We start from the raw sequence: 22,613 nt of genomic DNA on the forward strand, positions 1-22,613 counted from the left end.
ACAAACACGAATGCAGTGACCCTTACAAGTAAAAAAGAGAGGTATGATAATTAATTATTACATCGTATATTTAAATGAAACTAGTATTTTTCGGATAAACTACGCGTGATTTATTTTTTTAAAATACTACATACTCCCGACGTTTCGGTTACTTTTCAGCAACCGTGATCACTAGCAGACGAGATTTAAATGAATAAAACTCGCGAAAATCTTAGATCTCATTATGTTTATGGTAGCTAGAAAAATGTCAATCGTCGATATTCAGTATGTCGATATTTTATTTATTAATTATTTCAAATTTAATAAAACAATATAGAGTTCAAATTACATTTGACATGTAATGACTGCACACTTTGATATAACTTAATAGATAGATGCATATGTGTGTGTCAGTTATGCTAGTGTGTATAATGTTTATTTTATAAAAAAATAATAATTTATATTTATTATTTAATTCCATTTATATATGAAAAAGCTGTGTGAACTTTTCAATATGAAATTTGACTGTGTTAAATTACAAGTTCATCCTTTCACGCTATTCTCCTGAAAGGAAATGCAAATGATTAATTGATTTTTTTTTCATCTTGTACATAGATAAGTGTACATAAGTACACGAAAGGAAAATATAACCTTGGATTGTATAATGAACGAGAACGATTAATGTAACAGAACTAGCTGAGATCCTGTCTTGTTATATATATTTTGAATACTTATTTGAATACTTGCCAGTCTTTTAATCACTCGGTATGGTATTAATAGCCGTTCTAATAATAACTGGCTTATTAATAAAGTAAAACAAAACAAAGCACAACATAAAATAAATAATAAAGAACAAAAATTAACACCGTGGGCTATCGAATATTAAAATTGAAATTATAATGTCAGTGGTTTTGACTATAAATCTATCGGCAACTAAGTTACTTTAGAAAAATATACAAATATGAAAGCTAAAACATCTATTCATATAACTCTCAATCTATGCAAATCAAAAATAAAGTTATATTTTTTTAGTACAGCTTAAGATTACTGGTTAAAAATACATTCTACTACTGCTTCCAGTCGTGTTAGGCTTCGTTCACACGGCATTGTCCTGCACGTTTTTTTGCAGTATACGTCTTAACGTACAAATAGTGACCATACAACGCACATAGATCCATTCACACGACTCGTTTTTCTGCCGTACAATCGTGCAGGACAATGCCGTGTGAACGAAGCCTTAGCCCCGAACAAACGTACCTTTAAGATACCCACTAGTTAGTCGCTATACAGAAATCTCATATGCCTTTACGAAGGTAGTTTAAAAAGTTAAAATGTAATAATAATCCAGTCAGGAAACAGTAAACCAGTAACAGAGACGTCACAAGTGTCTATGATGTGTGTCATAACTCAACTCGTATTGCACGCTGTGTAACGACCTTACAAGTACATCGTTACACTGACATCATTAGACATCAAGGGAAATTATTGTACGGATAGGAATCTACATATAAAAAAATATACACTTAGTAAAAAACTATTAAAAACATTACTTTCAAATAGAAATATATATTTTTTTTTACAAATATCTTTATAACCGTTTGTACTTATAATATATTGAGATCTAAGATTTTCGCGAGTTTTATTCATTTAAATCAAACTAGTATTTTTCGGATAAACTACGCGTGATGTGATTTCGTCATCTCGTCTGCCCGTGACCACGGTTGCTGAAAAGTAACCGAAACGTCGGGCGTATGTAGTTTTAACAAAAAAAATAAATCACGTGTAGTTTATCTGAAAAATACTAGTTTCATTTTAACTTATAATATATGTATAACATTAGACAGACTCGGGTTGGTCATTTAAAATATATTAGAGATTTTTCTACTTGAAATCTGTTATATAAATCTTAAATAATATATATCTTAACATGAAATTTTTAATTAAAAGAACTACATCATGCAACCACTGCAACTACCATTAGTTCTATGGAACACTAATGATGAATGAATATTAGAAATATACCACTAAAAAAGACACTTAATACTTCTTTTTTTAAGATAGTTTAAATATAGAAGTTTTAAATAATATTCAACGTTTTAAATAAAAATAAATGATCACAAAGATACAAAGCGGACAATTACAGGCCTGGGAGTCGAGTGGCTCGCTTAAAACGCAGCTTGTGGAAGCATCTTGTGATTAGCTTGCCTAAGCTTGCCTTTCTTCTTTTGTTTCGAGGCTATTTATTGAATAGCTTTTAAATTGTAGTGCCTTATGTTTATATACGGGAAGTAGAGTAAACAGAGTTACGAAGTTTTGAAAGGATTTTTGCAAGGCTATTGTTAGGCGATTTGCATGTGATAATAATATAAATTAAGTCTTTTCCTGAAAATTAATATTATTAAAACACTCTGTATTGATGCACAAACAGATATTCTTAATTCTGGACCTATAAATAGTTTAAACTCTAGCCACTGGAAAGCCAGAAGCACTTTTATTTATGTCGTCTAAATTGACATTTCTAAAATTGAACCGAACTTACAGTCATAGAAAGGTCAGGTTTGATTGAAGTGAAATGCTATCCAAATTGAATCTTAACTCAAAGCAGTAAAGTTTTAATTTGCTTACACATCCTAGTGTACTATTAAGAAATAAATCCTAAACAGGAATTACTTTCTCAGATTAGTCCGTTATAAATATGAAACAACATTTTATTTCCGATAAATTTCTTGAAAAATCACATTTTTTTTTTAATTTCCTCATTTAAATCTCTTTTTATTGTGACTGAATTAGGAATTAATAATAATAAATGGAATAGTTATATTCGATTTCAAAATTAAGTTCACAATTGTCAAATCAATTATTTCCACAGATAAAATGAGTGATGTACTCCCAAGAAATCTTAACAGATTTCGTTTACCCTTTTAGTAATTTGACTCTCATACTAGAAATATATCGTTCTTATAAACATTATTCTTGTTTTACAAAACCATTTTACTTACAACTTATTAAATACGTTAGCTAAAATTTTATCGTTTCCATTTAGGCCAGATAAAATATAAAAATGTAAATTTAATGAAATTCAGAGGATTTGTGTAATTGAAAGAATACATTAACGCCATTTTCATAAGATTTAATCTCTGTTAAATCTGTTTTACGTTTATTAGAATAAATATTTACATTGCTAAAGGGTTTCAATAACCCTCTTTTATTACAGCACCTAACAGACACATTTTTGTTTGTAGGAAATGTATATCTCATAAAATTTATTACATATATAATTATAATAAGAATAAAAATAAAATAACGCATTAATTTCCTTAAAATTTTCTTCATTATTTAAAAATTACTGAGACAAATATCGTTATTCAAAATTTACATGCGACATATCCTTTTGCAAAGTTGACTTTAAATAAATTAAAAATTTAAATGAAACTAATATTTTTCGGATAAACTACGCTTAGTATATCCGAATAATATTAGTTTATTTAAATGAATAAAACTCGCTAAAATCTTAGATCTCATTAAATTAAAAATTCTAATTTAAACCTTCTCTATATTTTTGTAATATACGAATCATTTATATAGACAACATCAAATTTCTTTCAATAGAAATAATGTTTTAATATGAAAAGATTCAAATTTAAATTTCATTTAATTTGAAACATCACATGTGTTTCAATTTAAAAATGTTCGAAGTAAGTAAAATGTACTTTGGGTTAATTTTGCTTTGAAGTAAGTTCTAAGGAGTCATTGTTCATTGTATTTTTGATCCCTTGTATTTTAAGAGATTTTAGAAAAAGACTATATATTAAAAGGTACTTATTTAAATGTAGTTATAACTATAGAGTATTTGTAAGGGTATATATGATAATTATTGGACGCTTTGCAAATCTCCGTCGATCGCTTTGTTCGTCCAACACCGAGTCTGATATATCCTTACAGGTCTGCATTATCGATTGTATTTGTGAATAAAACCAACATAAGCTGGACCACGCTACCCAGCAAACTCACCCCGTGTCCAACAAGAACAACCGTAGACGAGGGAAGCGGGAAGACCAATATATAATGGCTAAAGCGTATAGCATACAGTCAAACCACGCACACGATAAAATAACCCCGCGCAGGCGCAATAAACCACCCCACCCAACTCACTTGTCTAGCAAAACCGGCAAAATTCTTTTACACCCCCGCGGTGAGGTCCCAAGCGCAACAACTTCGGAAGTCCTCGAATTTTAATTAAATATATGTAAAATGTCTTTCAAATTCCGTGTCTGTATAAATTCAGCTTTAATTGTCGTTTAGTGTTTTCTATTTAGGATAAGTCAAAAACTGTGCAAACAACCCGGATTAAGGAAGATGGCGGATCGCTAGCGTTTAGCAGAATATAGATCCGTGTTGAATTATTTGAATTTCTGTTTTTCATTTAATCATTTCCGAGGTAATGATATCGAGGACATTTTAACGTAGAGTTTGGTACGTGACAGTTTGTCGTGTAAGGAAACGCGAAAATCGATAATCCGTCAGCGATGTCCACTGGCTTCTAGATAGAGGAAAATGCCTTGGTGTCTGCTGGAGTCGGAACACTGCTGATGTTGGAGGAATAAACTGACTTCCATCGACATGACTACAGAAACGGCGACGCCGAATCAGGTACCTCATTATCCTTTTTGCCGCAATGACATAGCATGTCAAGGACAATTTAGCTTACATAACTTAAGTTGGCTTCGAACTGAAATAATAAGTAGTATTGTTTTATTATAAATCCATTGCTGGCATTTTTATTATTTGCAAGTTTTCCGTACAGAACAAAGACCTGCGTTGTTCTGGGTAACGTAGTGTAAGATTTTTTTTTTTAATATAGATAAAAAACATAATTTAATAAAACGGAAAAAAGTTATTGCTTCAAAAACTTCATTTTTTTTAGGCATATTTGTTAGTTTTTGTTGTGTTAAAGGATTATATTTTCCGTATATTGTAACCTTAACCTCAAGTAGTTTTCTATAGTAAACTATTTTATATATTATTATTTGAACACGGCGCTCTGATCAATCAATAATTCAATTTCCTATCTGTCTGCCATGGGATCTGTCGTCGGCATCCCGGAGCGATCTAATTAATGGCTGAACCAATGTTATTTCTCCATTATATAAGTGGATTAGAAATAGCATTGATTCTGATTGCTGATAGTAAGCAAATAAAATTATATGTATATATTCAATTCTACCAAACAAAATATTTATCGAATCAACAAAAGGATTATTTAACCTTGACTTTGTCCTGCTTTCTAGGGCTTCCTAGCTTTCCCTAGATTTTCACGCTCTTGTTACTGGATACTTAAGATATTTAAGCTCTTTACCCTTTCCTTCTCTTTAATATCTTCTGTATGGAAAAAAAATATTATCTTACTTTTAGAAAATTACTTGCATTAAAACTTTTCATAAATTATAAAAACCTAATAATTCTGTAATGGTATCTTAGAATATAAATAAAACTGAATCTTACGGATTTAATTCTAATATTTTGTTATTCTAAATTTTTGGACAATATCGTCTCGTTTTTATGATCACGGTTACTGGAAACTAGACAAAGCGTCGGAAAATAGTAGCAGAATAAAATAGGAGAACTAATTCTTAAAAAAAAGTTTTATTTAAATTAATTCTGGTTTAAAATTGATAAAAATTTTACATTAGCCGTTCAAATGATGACCTCATCTAACACAAATTAGGGTAAAACCAACAAAAATGATAATTAATTTGGACATAATGAGTTCATTGGGGCACGGTAATGGCACAGGAGTGGCATTTTCATGGCCATAATATTAAGGTCATACAGAGATTGCAAAACAAAATAATTCCATCAGATTCCATCTTATTCTTAATCAGTACAAGGGATCTGGTAATAAGTAAGAAGTATATATATAACTTCTATATTCAGAGGTTAAAAAAAGTCGTAAAATATTACAGTTACCAAGGGTTCTACCCTACATAATAAAAATGAATTTCTTTTGCGTATATTTAACTGTCTAGCTTTTTTATTGCTTTAAATTTTTTATTTTTATAATTTATGCTACATTAAAAGGTAACCTGTACTCTAATCTGCCAAAAAAACTGTTTGCTAAATAACTACCAAGAAAGATTTGCAATTTAATCTGTTGCCTATATTCTGATAAACATAAAAAACTACCAGCATCCTTTATTCTTAGAAATAAAGTCAGCTATTTTCAGCATTTATTTCCACAACTATATAAAGTTGTTTGACAAAAACCTATTTACATATGTCAGCGATTTAAAATGCTTGTGTTAATTAAATACTTCAAAGAAAAACGATTTCAGAATTCTATTTAATATTTTAATAAGTTAATTATATTAAAGATTTTTTATGAATATCGCGTGTTGTATCTAAATACAAATATTAAGGGCGCTTACACACGAAAAGTGAAATAGTAGTTTAAAGGTTGTTCGGTACCAAGGTTAAGGTGTAGCTAGTGGCTTGATACTTGAGTCTCTTTAAAAAGCTTTGATGTTGGAAATGAGAAGGATAAGTTCAAGATGAACAAGGCTAGCTTAAGAATTGAATAGGTGTTCGGAAATCTTGAAAATTTTTGAGTTATAAAGATCAAATTTACAAAGGAGAAAGTAGACAGTCATAAAATATTGTCACTATTTCAAATCAATAATCATCAAATTGACTTGATGATAAAAATAACTACAGATTTTCTTCTGATGACTTCTGTAATTAAATATTTTTTTTATATTGTAAGTGATTGCCTATATTTTGATAGAAATATAAGATTCGTGCGTAAACATTTAAATGAAACTAAGATTCTCGAATACTAGGATTTTTTAAATTATTATAGATCTGTGTTCCCGAAGATTCGATTGATTTTCATGCCCGCAGCGAGGATCTGTGGTTTGAAGTGTGATCAGTCGTGAAAAGAGGTATATATGTAGGTAATGCGCGAGGCTGTTGAAATTGAAAAATAATCAAATTTCAATAGAAAAGATAACTTGCAATTATCTAACACCTAGGATTCCCTCAACAAAATATAAAACCCTACATGCGTGATCACACTATCAGACCTGAAGACAGAGTTAGCGCAGTACGAAAGAAAATTAAGAAATCGTGTGCGCTAGATGATAAATGACCGAAATTTTCATCTCGACTGCCCGTGATCACAATTACAGAAAAGTAATCGAAAATTCGGAAACATGTAGAAATAAAATACTAAAAAAACGTGTCGTATCCGTAAAACTTAATTTCATTCAAATATACATAGGTTGTTCTTTCGGAGCCTTTTTTCCATTAGGGAAATAATTTTATTTATACATCCAGAGCATTGATAAAATTTCTCATGAGAAGAAAAATTTTGCGACGTGGACGATTTTTCAATTAAATTCATGTTACTATGAATTTTTTTTTTAAATATTAAAAAAAATATATATATATTTTTATGTCAAAATTAACTTTGTCTATTAATAAGTTATTGTCGACATATTTCATAGTAATCTATATAAATCCGGCCCTAAAATAATCGCGGATCAGAAAATTATGATAACTATATATAGACATGCTATCAAGCGGCGGTACTTGGAACTTTGGCTATAACAATAAAAAATTATATTATGACAGAAAGTAATTGAACGATTTTCACTGGAACCAGTACAATTATAACAAGTTAAAGAAAAAATATTTATATGATATAGCTTTATATTCACATATTATTTAACATTAGATGTTATTAAAAAAAAACATTTTTTTTCCATAGAAATTACTATATGTACACAAAACACAAAATTTAACGTTTAAATTAAAATAACTAGTAATTTTATTGCAGGCTACGTACGAGCAATAAAGTAAACTGAAGTTTGCGTTACTGTCTTCCTTGTTCACTACAAACTGTACTGTTTGTTTGTGAGTGAGTGAGTTGTGAGTGGTCATGTTGATGTTCCAAATATTGTCTATGCAAACAAATATGGCATTCAGAGCAGGTCTTAGCTGTTCAAAATAGTTTCACGATCAATAAATACCGCAAATAGACTTACTATTTGTACAGACACGAGTGTTTAAGATTTGTTTAGCTTTAGTCAACACAAAACAACGAATTTTATATAATTATTGATTTTTTATGTCATGGAAAGTGTTAAGTTAGGTAAAAGATAATACATATAAACATAATATAAACATATATAGGAGTATATATAAATGTCATATTAGTTTCTTCATAGACCTGAGACTTTTGTGATGACATCGGCTAATGAAAGTCTTATATCAAATCTTTATAAATACAAATAATACGAACAGAAAGTGATATAAACTAACATCACAAATTTCAAAGTCTTTGTTTTATTTTCACAGGTAAACCGATAATGCGTTTGAAATGCTAAATAATCTGATAACAAAATCGTTGCAGACGAAGCTGCTAGTAAAAACGAGTTTTAAATATTTTGTTACAAGAACGTCTATCCACATTCCATCACTGAGACAATTTCCTTGTTATTTCCTAGCTTCCGCATAATGCACCGCCATAGATTTCGACATTGTTTAGCTTTGCACTCTGCAAGCTCGCCTACATATTCTATATAAATACATATTAAATTAATTGAAACGTCTGACTGTCCAAATAAAATGTCAGTTTTTTTTTTTATCCTACCTTTGGCCTCCATATTTGAAACGTGCAAAATGTATTCTGCCGATGTCACGTACTATGAAGAAGACGCGAAATAAAATGTCGCCTACATTTTCAAAAGACATATGTCCGTCTACTTCAATGGATTTAAGAACGGACTGATCAGAGATTTTTGAACTGTTTCATATTGTTGAATTTAATTAGGATAGTTTGTTTTTAACACGTATACTTATGTATACAAAAAAAAATGTATGTTTTAGTAAATTAATAACATCAATAATAATATATTTTTCACACGTTTCCAATTAGATTAAAAGACTCTCGTCAATGCGAAATCCAGCGCTTAATAACTTGCGAGGTTTTATGAAAATCTCTTTGAGTGTTTCAATTATGGCCGTTTAACCTTATTTCATATTTTGTTACTAAAATTATTACTAAATTATTTATAGTTGTTATAAATTATAATAGCTTTTAGCTGATAATTCATTCGCGTTTTAAATGTTTCTGTAACAGTAATCATTTGATTTTATTTATTATAATATAACGTTGATATAATATTCTTATTTGTTATTTAAAAGTTAAGGTTTAAACTAAATGGAATTTACAATAAGGTATCTTTATTTTTTAATTTCTATATTTTTAGGCTTTCTTAAAAGTTTTTTTTTTGTTAAAAACAAAGATCACATATTTTCTGCCTCTTTTCACTCAAAACTAGCAACATCCAAGAGCTTTGTCGGTAGACTTCAATGTCTTGCAATTCATGCTATTCACATATGGTAGGGCTCGTCTGGCTTCCAGACAGCTTGTTGAACTAGCGAGACCCTCCCTTGCATTTATGACTTGTCTGCAGATTGCATATACACATCCTAAAAGCATACTTGGTTATCTGTGGTGGGGATATTGCATATTTTCTTCTGGACCTATAAGATTTTGGGACTCTAATTAGAGTGATACTTTATTTTAATAAAACTAAGAGAAGTTATTGATTTAAACATATAGATACGTCTGATATTAATTTTTCTAAAATTCGCTTTGTAATACACTTATAGTATTGAAAGTGTTAGACAAATAAATCAAATTCTCCAACATGCAGTATGCACTGATTGCATAAATAATAATTTGGTACAACAAAGTTCATTCAACTCGGTTCTTTACTCACTGAAAAAAATTTAATTAAAACTGTCAGTTACAGCGTTTTTAAAAATACAAATGAATTCAGTATCATTGTTGAATACAATGGTTGTCTGGCTCCCAGACGGTTATGAATCTGTCACAAATAAAGCAGTTGAAGCCCTTTCATTTGTTCGTAAAAATTTATTGTTTTGTTTGGGCCTATAAATAGATTATTTAGAACAATATTGATTCTAAGATTCTCCGTTGTATAAAACTATATACTCGTAGTTCTTCAAGCTCGCCTCTGTTAATATCATTGTTATTTATTCAAATCGAGGTTTATATTATTTTGCAGTGATCCTGCTGATTCGATTTCAATGAAGGTAATTGGGCACTATATGACATAAGTTTGAAACTTCTTATCAACTTAATTGTTACTTATTACATTAAGTTTAAAACACAAAAGCCCAATACTTTACTTATTACTAAAACAAAACAAGGAATCACATAGATTGTTATATTTTAAAAATGCAAAGTAAAATGTATATCATTTTAGTACATACGAATGTAAAAATGTATTTAAATCCTTAATATATTTTCATATTACCCGCAGTCATATATAAGGTGGATCGGATCAGATTGGATTCAATTGGATTAGATGGGATCGGATAAGTTATTTAACTGGCGTCACGTCAAAGGTCGGATTCCAGGTAGAAATCTAATCTAGTCACTATTACCCATCTAAAATGAACTTTCTTTCCTAACTTACTAAATATATCACGGTTAAAGAATTGAAGGCTACCTTTAAAATAAATACGAATGCAATTATTCAAAAAAGGTATTTGCAAACTACGTCGTAACATTGTTTGGAAGACATACTTATGTACTGCATAGCCGTCGTTCTTGAAGGCATTTACAGACCGACATGTTCCGCTGGACATCCTCTATAGATAAGAATGTTTTATGTATAACGCAATTAAAATTGATACGTACATTTGCTACACACATAGCACAAATACAATACTTTATATTATGTAATCGAAATTTCATATAATATATTTGCGGATATTTTAAACTAGTATAGCTTATTTCAATGCTATACTAAAATATTCGTAAATCAAATTGTTTTAGAGTTTGATAAATCTAAATAAAATTGTACATTTTTATTGTATACAATCGATTGAATCCGAAAAATAAATGTCACTCCTAAAGAGCCCTATAGTAAATCACCCTGTATTTGTTATCGGCAGTATACTATCAAGGGACTGACAATGATTCGGGTAATTTGTTCGCGTGGCTATATTGTTAATATTTACGAAAATTAAACTTAAAATTGTTAAATAGAAACATATTTAATATTAGTAGGAAGTGGGTGTGCTTGTTTTTTTGGAAGAGTAGTATCAAAAGAATGATAGCCAAAAGTGATTTAAGAAGATATATAAAAAAAAGATATTAATGATCTTAGTTTTTATCAAGTTAAAAGGTACATTTTCTCTCACAAAAGATTTTTTATTAATGTTTAAATCTGACTACACAAAAAATTTACTTTACTTGACTGTAGTCTGCAGACCCTATTGAATACAATAAATTATTAAAAGCGATCGATTGGCCAGATATTATGAGCCGTACAAATACTAGTTGAATAGCGCACACATGCCGAAAAAGATCAGGAAATATATATTATTATTATTTTCTGAAACTAGCAAAATATCGTATCAAATAAGCTTTTTATACACAAACGGACAAGACTGTGAAACTAAACACAAATAAGGATTTTATCCAAACACAACTTGTGCATTGCAATCACATCCCCTACGAGCGAGGGTGACTAACCCTTGAGGGGTGGAAATAATTGCTCACGCGGTCTCCCCCGAGGTATACGTATTATAAAAACAGTGAAATGATAATAAGATTTCTAACGAATATATTCAAAATATGCTATACTGATGTTATAAAATCACTCTCATTTGTTTGGACATTACTTCCTCAAGCGTCACATAATTAATCATAAAAAAATTATTGGTAGAATAATAGTGAAGAATTTTATTTATATATATTTATAAAGCCGGTAAATTTAACCTTATTATAGAAATGTCACGAATGGGAACTGTTTAATTCTTAACTTACAATCTTCCAAACAAATTGATTAGAAAAACAACTGAGGAATGTTCACTAAAATTGTTTTATCGGGAACGCGTAAATAGCATTTCGTGTCAAAAAAATTTTGGCTTTTTATTAAACAAATCTGTATATACTGTGGGGTAATTTTTACCACAAATTTTATTTACCCCACAAATTGAACATTAGTCATTCAAATAGAACGGCGTGGAAAAATTATAATATCGACTTTGTACACCCTTATACAGGGGTAAACATTAAATGTATCCGTGGTGTGGTCTGTGTCAGGCAATGAGTAGACAAAAACGTAGAAGACAAGCCAAATAAAAAATTACACTTAACTTTATTTTACTCTTCAAACTCACATAACTTGTGAACGCTGGTAAAAACTAAACGTATTTAAGTAAAAACTTTCATAGCATCTACAATATTTTATAGAATCGTTTCATACATTTTTAAATGTTTTTTACCTTCATGCACTTTCTAAAAAGTTTCACATACATGATTTTATTTAAAGGTATGGCGTAAAGGGATATATATATATATATATATATATACATGGTGTTCCAGGATAGGTATATATATTTTTATATACATGGTGTTCCAGTGTTAATTAGAAACAAGAGGACATTTATCGATTTATGTATTCAAACTGAATGAGTACTCTCCGTAGTAACCCTACAACACTTCACCTATAAGTGTTCCCTTCACACACTTTGTCCACAGCACACTTCATGTCACTTGTTCCAAAGAATGCTCAGGGTTTAGGCTTGCTCATGTTAAATGAAGTTCATTACAAATGTTGTTTCTTTAATGCTTAAGGTCGGGGTTAATTACTCGGAATTAATTGAACCAAAGGATTATGTTCAGTTAAACTTTTCATGTTTATTATGTATGTGGCTTTATAATTTAATATAACCCCTTTTTGGTCTCATGCGCTGTATGTGAATGCGTTATTAAAAGAGCCGGCGTTAAGGAAAGGGGTATTAAGTTGTAATATCAAAGAACCCTGTGTGGAAAGACTTGCCGGTCTAATTATCCTTTAGATTCTAAATGCCTACAGCATAACTAACATAAGCGGTAAGAAATATATTGTTTTATAAAAAAAATGTAGGTTTTTTTTTTATATGACCCAAAGGAGCAAATGGGAAAACGGTCTAATGGAATGTAGTCATTGTCGCCCGTGCACGCTTGCAACATAAGGGGTGTTGTAGATGCGTTGCCGAACTTAAAATGAATTGAAGTTTGTAATAACAAAACTGACTGTGCTATGTTTAAAGAAACTTGTCAAGTTAAAATATTTAATTTATACGAATAAATAAGGAAACTTATACTTATTACAAAATATAATGATTATATGATCAAACCGATATATTTACTATTGATTTTTCTATTGCCCTTCAATTGGTAGAAATTAAGAATGTAAAGGTTGGAAAGGAAAATAAATACCTACTTAATTTTAGTCTCAAATCTTATGCCTAAAGTGATTAAGGCATGTAGCGTAAAATTTAAGATGTATTGGAATAGAATATATATATTTTTCTTTCGACCGCAGGCGGACGCCAGCACAGCATTTCTGCGAGCTGCTCGTGCTGGACAAATCGAGAAGATTATCAACCTTCTAGAACAAGGTGTAGACATCAATGTCAGTAATGCTGTAAGTATTAAAGATTACAATAAATTTGTTCTAATTATTATAACCTGTTAAGTATCTGAGACAATTCTATCAAAGAAATAAAATTCATTCTTCTGCAAAATGCGTATAATTGTGGATCCATGATCACGTATGACACTTGATCCAAATCGTTTGTCAGATAACAATAGCGTAAGGAAGAAGAAATTACATTTATAAAATCAAAAAATATTTAACAAAATATTATTCCATCGCTTAATATATTAATTTAATAATTTATCGCTTAATATAATAATTTAATAATTTTCACAGTTGGAAACGTCCAAAGAGAAAAATGAAATGGTTTTAAAACTAAATCATACTTTTATGCAAGAAACGTGATTACGTTTTGACCTCTTAGTTGAAAATACCTCTCACAGTTTAAACAGTTTTTTGATAATAAAATTAGGTATTATTAAATATTTGTGACAGATGCTTAAGTTAAACGTTTCATTAATAGTACAACTTAAATATTATATATGTGTCTATATTTCTGGAACAGAACAATACACTGAATTCTGTAGAACCTTATGGAATATATGTTTTATATGATTTTAATCTATCAATAATAATTAAAAAAACTTGAAAAAAAAAAGATTCCAGAATGCTTTGGTAAATGTGTTTTATGATTACAGCAATAAGGTTCTTTTTATATTACTTTATCACATGCCATCGAATCACGCAAAGTAGTCACGAAGAGGCGTTTTGTGGTTACGTAAGTATTGCGGGTTAAAATGCAGCAATCGAGAACATTTCAGTAGTAGGGGATTGTATATATTGACTTTATAACCTTCATTTGTCATTAATATTTTAGGACAAATACGTTTTTATATGTAATTAAATGTATAAATAACTATTAAACTTTATATTAATAGAAATATTTTGAAATGTTTACAAGTCTAGTATTTCCCTTAGTTAGTTTCGTTTTATAAAAAAATTATACATATTTCAATTACACAATTATTTCACTTTATCGTATCGTACTAATTGATAGTTACCAGTTGATATTCCTTAATCACGAAATACACAAAAAGACATTGAACAGTACTTAAAAATACTGTCCTCTTCGTAATAGGTTATACAAAATGTGTACAACTTATTATAATACATGGGTACAAAAACAGATGTCTTTTGTTAATGATGGTGTACAAAATTACAGTACAATCGCTTCACGACGACTTCTAGACACTCTTTTACTATGATATGAAAATAATTAAAACGGTGCTTACAAAAATATAGCTATACTTGTATATACATACATACTATAAGAGTTTTGAAATAATGAAAATAATGATAGAATATTTCATTATAAGGGGTTTTCCAATAGGGACGCTTGAACTTTGACAGCTGATTGCGGCCATGTTGTTTGAGTGACAGCTGTCAAATGCAGTGTGTTATATTCATTCCGTCCTCCCAAACCACCATGGCAGGTTACAGTGTCGAGCAGCACGTGCAAATCATAAAATTGTTTTATGAAAATGGGTCTTCAGTTCGAGCAACGTTCCGCGCACTTCGCCCGTTTTACGGTCGCGATGATCGTCCTGCCGAATCGACTATCCGTCGATTGGTGGACAAATTCGAGTCAACCGGTTCAGTTAACAATCAGCCGGTTCCCGTGCGTCAACGTAACGCGAGATCTGCCGAGAATATCGCCGCTGTGCGCGACAGTGTCCTCGAAAACCCGCGGCAGTCAATTCCGCGTCGCGCACAGGAACTCGGCCTTTCGCAGACGACAACTTGGCGAATTTTGCGTTGTGACTTGAGCCTGCACCCGTACAAGATCCAGCTGACCCAAGAGCTCAAGGTTAATGACCATAGACAGCGCCGTGTGTTCGCTGACTGGGCATTAGAGCAGTTGGAAGTTGACGCCGATTTTGGCAAAAAAATCATCGTCAGCGACGAGGCGCATTTTTGGATGAATGGCTATGTCAACAAGCAAAATTGCCGTATTTGGGACGAGACCAATCCACACGAGGTTCACCAAGTGGCAATGCACCCGCAGAAAGTGACTGTTTGGTGCGGATTTTGGGCCGGAGGCGTGATTGGTCCGTATTTTTTCGAAAACGATAATGGTGTGGCCGTCACCGTCAATGGTGAGCGATACCGGTCGATGATAACCAACTTCTTTTGGCCTGAAATCGAGAATATGGATCTGGACAACATGTGGTTTCAACAGGACGGCGCTACGTGCCACACAGCACACGCTACGATGGAAGTTCTGCACGATCAAGCGCCCTTAATGGAAAACCCTATATTATACGCAACTAATAATAAAGCCTTTTATTTCCTATAGCATTACAATGCCTTTTTTTAAGGCTATACCCTACGAGGCCTATACCCTACGAGGGGTTCCTATATTATACATACATATCTGTAATAATAGTTAATTTTACCAGAAGTTGTAGGATTATTAGTCCAATAGGAAGTATTGATAGACCAATAATCGAGAATAATCCGACTGTTGCATTAAACACGTGGTAATTTTTAACTACCACGTTAAGTTATAAAGGTTTAAATAAAATTTGTAACAGTTGATTAATTCGCAAATACATAATTTTGTTTAAATAAATATTGTACAATAAAAATCGAGTAAATTGAAATAATATGCTTCGTTATTAATAATTCCGTTTCAAGAATTTAAACTTTACCTACCTTTTTAAATATATTCTTGTAAGTAATGCTAATTGTTTTGAATGTATACCGTTGCTGAATATAAGCTGAGTAAAAACCAACAAAAAAACCCTTTAAAGATCGACCAAGGACATGGAAATGCGCTTCTACAACACTCTTGATGTTTGATAAAAAAATTAATGTCTGGAGATTGTAATGCTAAAGTATTTGTATAAAATGTTTCAATAGCCATGTCTTCTATACTGTAATTAAAGATAATAAAGACACATCCATAATCATTAAATAAAAGGACTCTTTCTTTGTGCATCCCGTCACATACATACATACATATTAAATAGTAATATACATATATAAATACTATGTGACACATTTCCCCTTCAATTCCATCATCCCCTTTGGGATGTGTAAGAGAAATTTTGGAATATCGCCAAATAGTGTGCTATGTTGATGTAAATAGCGCATCCAGCGCTTGACAAAAGCCAAACTATTTGGCAAAGGTCTGTAAATTTTGTTTGCCATAAGGTATCTAGGAATGTTTTTGTAAACAAAAAAGTACATTAAAAATGATATATAGTCAAAAGGATATGTGATAAAAAAAATTTTTGTTAATGAACGCGTTTCAAGATTTTTTTTATAATTATGTTTATTTTACATACATTGCAATTTTTTATTCAAAAGCGACCTACTTAAAAAAAAGCATTTTATCAAATATTATAATATTGAAACGTAACAAGGTATATTTTAAATTTGTATATAATTTGATTTATATTTGTTATTGATAATCAAGAAAAATATTCATGTTAATAATATCTTAAACACTTCCTTGGTACATGTAGAGAAGTTATGCTTACCCCAAGTTTACATAGTTACTCTACATTTGGAGTGTTAACTGTTTTGCCATCTTTGCTTGTTATAGTAATAATGAAGGCTATTTGAATTAAACAAAAAACGTCTCGTGTGTACCGTAACAATTAATACACGTGGTAAGCAATGCTGAATTTCGTTAAGTATTTCTTATAATCGTTTTATTAAAAGGTATATACATTATTTGGAAAAGTATGTATAATATATCAGATAATCACTGATTTAGGTTTAAGACTGATCAATTCCATAGAACCAAAGTTTTGAGCTACAAAGTATGAGAATTTTATCTTTCTTATGTATGTCATTCATCATGTCAATCTGGTCGAGGCGTAATGTTTAAGTTCACAACAAAAATATAACTTCATTAAACCTATCAACTCAATAATTTCAAACTTAAATAATGATGATATACATGATGTATAGAATTAGTTCAGAGTACGGAAAATATGAATTGAGAATAAATTTTATTTAAACAAATTATGTATTAGATATTAATTCAAAAACTTTGTATAGATATATATTTTGTATCTCTAAATTCGGCGTAAAGCAATTTTTATTATTTGACTGAACGGATTTTTAAACACTATACAATAATTTATAATATGGAAAGGAATCACACTTAGCCAAGCTGTTTCTCTTAGTCACTCGACATACATTTGTAAACAATACGTTAAAACGATTATGTCGAAACAAAAGCATTTTAATTTATTTTACACTCAGTGCTCTCTCATTTTAATGAGGCGATGAAAGCTTACAGCATATTTTTGAATTTTTTGATCAGCATATTAACGTATATATATTTTTTGGACAGAATGGTTTGAATGCTATCCATTTAGCATCCAAGGATGGGCACGTTGAGGTCGTCTGTGAACTGCTGCAACGTGGTGCAGCAATCGATGCTGCTACCAAGAAAGGCAACACTGCTCTGCATATTGCTTCGCTTGCTGGTCAAGAGGCAGTTGTCAAGTTGCTCGTTCAGAATGGAGCTCAAGTAAGTCCATACTATATTTTTTTTGTATTAGTTTATTTAACAATTAATTACAATAGTATTTCCTTTCCTTAAATTTGGTTTTTACTACTTGTCCGAACTTCATAGATATAAATTTTCTCAAGCAGTAAATAGTAAAAGTATTTAATTGACCGAAAAATTATTCTATGAAGTAAATAAGTAAATAAGTTTTCTGGAAATAAACAAGGAAACTTTGAAATGTCTCTTCGCCTCATTTATCAATCTCATTTAGCGGAATTGGATCGAACTTCTGAAGTTATTATTTATTGCTTACTCTTCTACCAAGTAAAGTCTGTATCATTTAGATATTTAGCAATTAAGTACTATTGTTCGAAGCTCTGACTCATTCTGGAGTCATTGTGACGTGCGTCCCTTTTTAAGCATAGGGTAAGCTTTACTTGTAAACCTTTTGTAAGATAGGCTTACTCCCCAAAATTTGTTCGAATAAAAACAGACACATAAAAGTAAGCAATTCAAACCAAAATTCAAAATACTGCTTAAGCCTTATACAAAAAAAGAAAAAAGAGACCAAACTAACATAGTATTATCTTATAATGTATATATGCAATACTGTTTCTTATCAAATATCATTGAACTGTTAGATACTATAGTATTTTTTATTATTAAGTTAAAATACTATATAAGACATACATTTATAAAAACATACGAAATTCAATTCAAACCGTAGACACAGCCCGGGAACGCCTGAATTAATTTAAAAGATGAAATATCAGCATTTATTACTTTAAGACAAATTTGATTTTCATGAAAGGAATATACATAAATTTTGACTCAATTTTCGATTGAATGACTTTTAACTGGGTCAAAATTCTTTAACAAAGTGTAGAAGTAAAAGGAGTGCAAATTGTTACGAAATGTCAACAGACCTATATTATGATGCGAGCTTTTGTTAATATACTTTTTGAATGTTTATCCGATATGGTGAGACATTTATTGGAAATGTTGAACCTCATTATTTATGGCACGGAGTGGGTACATTTACCTACTTCATGTTACTCGATGTAATAAATATTCACTGGTACAGGGTCCTTATATACGAATTTTATAAAGGGAGTAACAAATAAGCATACATAAACTGTCATAATAAAAGGTATATCATTTACCAGTTTAGGTTCCTTTGGGATAAGCCAAATTGTTTTTAACGTTATTGCAACTGTTAATTAAAATTGCAATTGTTAACTGTACTCGTCATGCAGAATTTAGGAAGCTATAGTATGTGACGCTAGCATTGGCTAACAAAACACTCATTGCTACTTATAATACCATCATATTCTTAAGATTCTTCTTTTTGATTGCTTCTCTTGGGTATAATCACCGTTCGGACAGTACAGAACAATTTCTTTATCACGAGTATTACTTTTTTAAACTACCCTCATTATTATGACGACTGAATAATGCAACTAGCATAATGTCATTAATTTGTTAATATACTAAACTGAATTAGTGCGATTATTAAAGCTTTTTTTCCTTTTTCAATTTGTTTCTAATGAATTCAAATTGTGTTGTTTCTCAAATATAGCTAACTCAACTTTATAATGGCTCTTCTTCGACAATAACATTCTGGGCTAGTTGTTTGCGGAATAATTATTTATGCTGAAGTAACCAGTTGAACTAAATCAACAATGTAAGCGTAAGGACTTTGTATTTACAAAAACCATAAATTTTTGACGCGGGATCAAAAACTCCTATAGCATACAAATATGAATAATATTATGTTATATAACAATATTGTTATGCTTTCTTGAAATGTCCATCTGTATACATAAACTATCAAAACAATCTGGTTATCAAATAAGTAATACTTTTACGGTGTATTTGGATGATAATGGTACGGTGTATTTGGTTGATAATCCATAGTAATATATATGACTGTTACAGGTCAACATACAATCCCAAAATGGTTTTACACCATTGTATATGGCGGCGCAGGAAAACCACGATGGAGTGGTTAAATTCTTGCTCGCTAATGGCGCCAACCAAAGCTTGGCCACTGAGGTAAAAGTTAATATATTTCTGATACATGTGTTCTTAATTTAAATTCCCTTTTTCGCAAAAAAAAAAAAAAATTCTTTTCAGCATAGCTTTTGAAAAAGGAAAAAAATTATATAAATATAAGTAAACACTTTATTCGAACAAAAAAATTTTTGACACATCATAAGTACACTCAAAAAAACTTTTTTTTAAATATATTATTTTATCGTAATTTGTTAATATTTTTTCTGAGCGAACATTTAAGAAACTCTCATAAATTCTCAAAAAAGAAGAAATCGATAACCTTATTATTAAGTATTCATGACATTAATATATAACAAAGCTAATAGGCCTCTTACTTTGTAAATAGGACGGCTTCACCCCCCTGGCTGTTGCGATGCAGCAGGGTCATGAGAAGGTGGTAGCTGTACTCCTCGAGGCTGACACGCGTGGTCGAGTTCGTCTGCCAGCGCTACATATAGCTGCTAAGAAAGACGATGTCAAGGCTGCAAATTTATTACTCGAGGTGGGTTGCAAATGATTGGCCCTAAGGAATTTTCTGCAAATATTGGTATACCTATATGTCCTTGAAAAAAGTATAAATATTTATTTTTAAATAAAATATTAGTATTGGATGTAAGACTTAAATTGTATTAGTTGTTATCTTAAATAAGTTACACATATTATATAAAAATTCATAGAATTCAGATCTGTAGTATAAGCTTCGAAATTGCTGTAAAGGCTGAATGAGCTGTTATTATTGTTTAATACACATACCACATATGATCAGCGCAATATATTTTCGTCAGAATGAACATAATCCAGACGTGACATCTAAATCCGGATTCACCCCCCTCCACATTGCCGCTCATTATGGCAATGAGTCCGTTGCCCGGCTGCTTTTGGCTAAAGGTGCTGACGTCAATTGCGCCGCCAAACACAACATCTGTCCACTCCACGTGGCCGCTAAATGGGGTAAGTGATAAAGTTAGATGATGTAAAAATATTACGTAAAATAGTTCAAGCGAGATGTATAGAACAAGTTTTACTTAAATTTTTATGAAGTTTACACTGAAATATGATTTAAACAGTAATAAAACAATACCCCTGTGAACTACAGTATTTGTTTTCAAATATCAAAGCCTATTTTAATCCTCCTTACGGCTTATTAGGAAAAGACAATATGGTATCTCTGCTCTGCGACAATGGCGCTAATGTGGAAGCAAGGACCCGTGATGGCCTGACACCATTACACTGCGCGGCTAGGTCAGGTCATGAGAGAGTCGTTGAAGCCTTGTTAGATAGAGGTGCTCCCATAACTAGCAAGAGTAAGGTATGTTTAATGGAAAAGACCTGATTCTTAGATTTAATGGATTTTATTTAGCAAAAATGCAAGGAAATTTTAATAGAATTCCTTAAACCAAACAAATTTCTACTATTAAAAAGAAGTTAGTTTCTTAGTCATACATTTAGAGTACCAAAAACCATACTTAAAAATAGCATTTAATATTTTTTTTTATAATAGCATATTTTAATTGTACCGTTCTAGAGCACTTCGCGTAATATAATGCAAACCTAATCCATCATCGTTTCCTTTTAAGTGAGATCAACAGCAATAAGATTGATTGCTAAATGTATCAGAATTATGAAAAAGAAATATTTATTTTATGGAGCTAACCACAACATCGTCATTTAAGATTTTATAGATTTCTTATTATATCAAAATGTTACAAAAAAACTCAAGTTTAAAAAACAAAAACCGAGTCTATTTTCAATCCTAGCGTTCTAAAAACAGATTTGGATATTTCTTCCTTCACAAGAACTATATGACATTGCTCTTTAACAATTTTTATCATTCTATGTCAGCTGAAAATCCCACATAAATTCTTCACTAACGTCTAAATATGAGCGGTCAATTCCTGTAACTTTTCAAAATATATCAACTCAGGAGAAATGCTCAGTTAGGTTTAATAACTCAGTTTAACAATAAACGATATCAAATAAATTCATATAAGGATTCCTTCGGTTATTTGCTTGTTAACTTAAACATTTAAAGATGAATAAAAGTCTATATTTTGTAGCAATATTGTTACTTAAATACAATACTCAACTTAAAACGATCTTTTACCTTAAACAATAGTTCTACTAGATTATAGGAATGTAATATCTCTCCATAGAATGGTCTAGCGCCACTGCATATGGCTGCCCAGGGTGACCATTCTGAAGCCGCTCGCGTGTTGCTTTCTCGACGGGCACCTGTAGATGACGTCACAGTGGATTATCTCACCGCCCTGCATGTCGCTGCTCATTGTGGGCATGCGAAAGTCGCTAAGCTGCTTCTGGATAGGTAAGAATTTTGAAATAAAGGCAATCAGTCTTGACTATATGCTTTATATACAATTCATAGTGTTTTTATCTGTCAGAACCCTATCAAAGCGAATGCAAAAGTAAGCAAATATTACATAATGTAGATTTTAAAGTGATTGTAATTGTTTTTTAGGAATGCCGATGCAAACGCACGGGCTCTGAATGGTTTTACACCTCTGCACATTGCTTGCAAAAAGAATAGGATTAAGGTTGTGGAACTTCTCTTAAAATATGGAGCGAGT

At 30.9% G+C, this 22,613-nt stretch overlaps 1 protein-coding gene across 1 annotated transcript in view; it reads left to right on the top strand.

Annotated features, from left to right (window-relative positions):
• The first annotated feature begins 4,171 nt into the window (after positions 1 to 4,171).
• Positions 4,172 to 22,613, top strand: part of LOC116776003 (ankyrin-2-like) — a 50,885-nt gene continuing 32,443 nt past the window's right edge. Inside the window, 9 exon segments of the mRNA XM_061524430.1 lie at positions 4,172 to 4,629; positions 13,392 to 13,493; positions 17,815 to 17,994; positions 19,912 to 20,028; positions 20,375 to 20,530; positions 20,814 to 20,979; positions 21,177 to 21,337; positions 22,182 to 22,351; positions 22,505 to 22,611. Of these exon segments, the coding sequence (XP_061380414.1) occupies positions 4,600 to 4,629; positions 13,392 to 13,493; positions 17,815 to 17,994; positions 19,912 to 20,028; positions 20,375 to 20,530; positions 20,814 to 20,979; positions 21,177 to 21,337; positions 22,182 to 22,351; positions 22,505 to 22,611 (1,189 nt within the window). The 5' untranslated portion in view covers positions 4,172 to 4,599.

Source organism: Danaus plexippus, chromosome 24 (genome assembly GCF_018135715.1).
Source record: "Danaus plexippus chromosome 24, MEX_DaPlex, whole genome shotgun sequence".
Lineage (NCBI taxonomy): Eukaryota > Metazoa > Arthropoda > Insecta > Lepidoptera > Nymphalidae > Danaus > Danaus plexippus.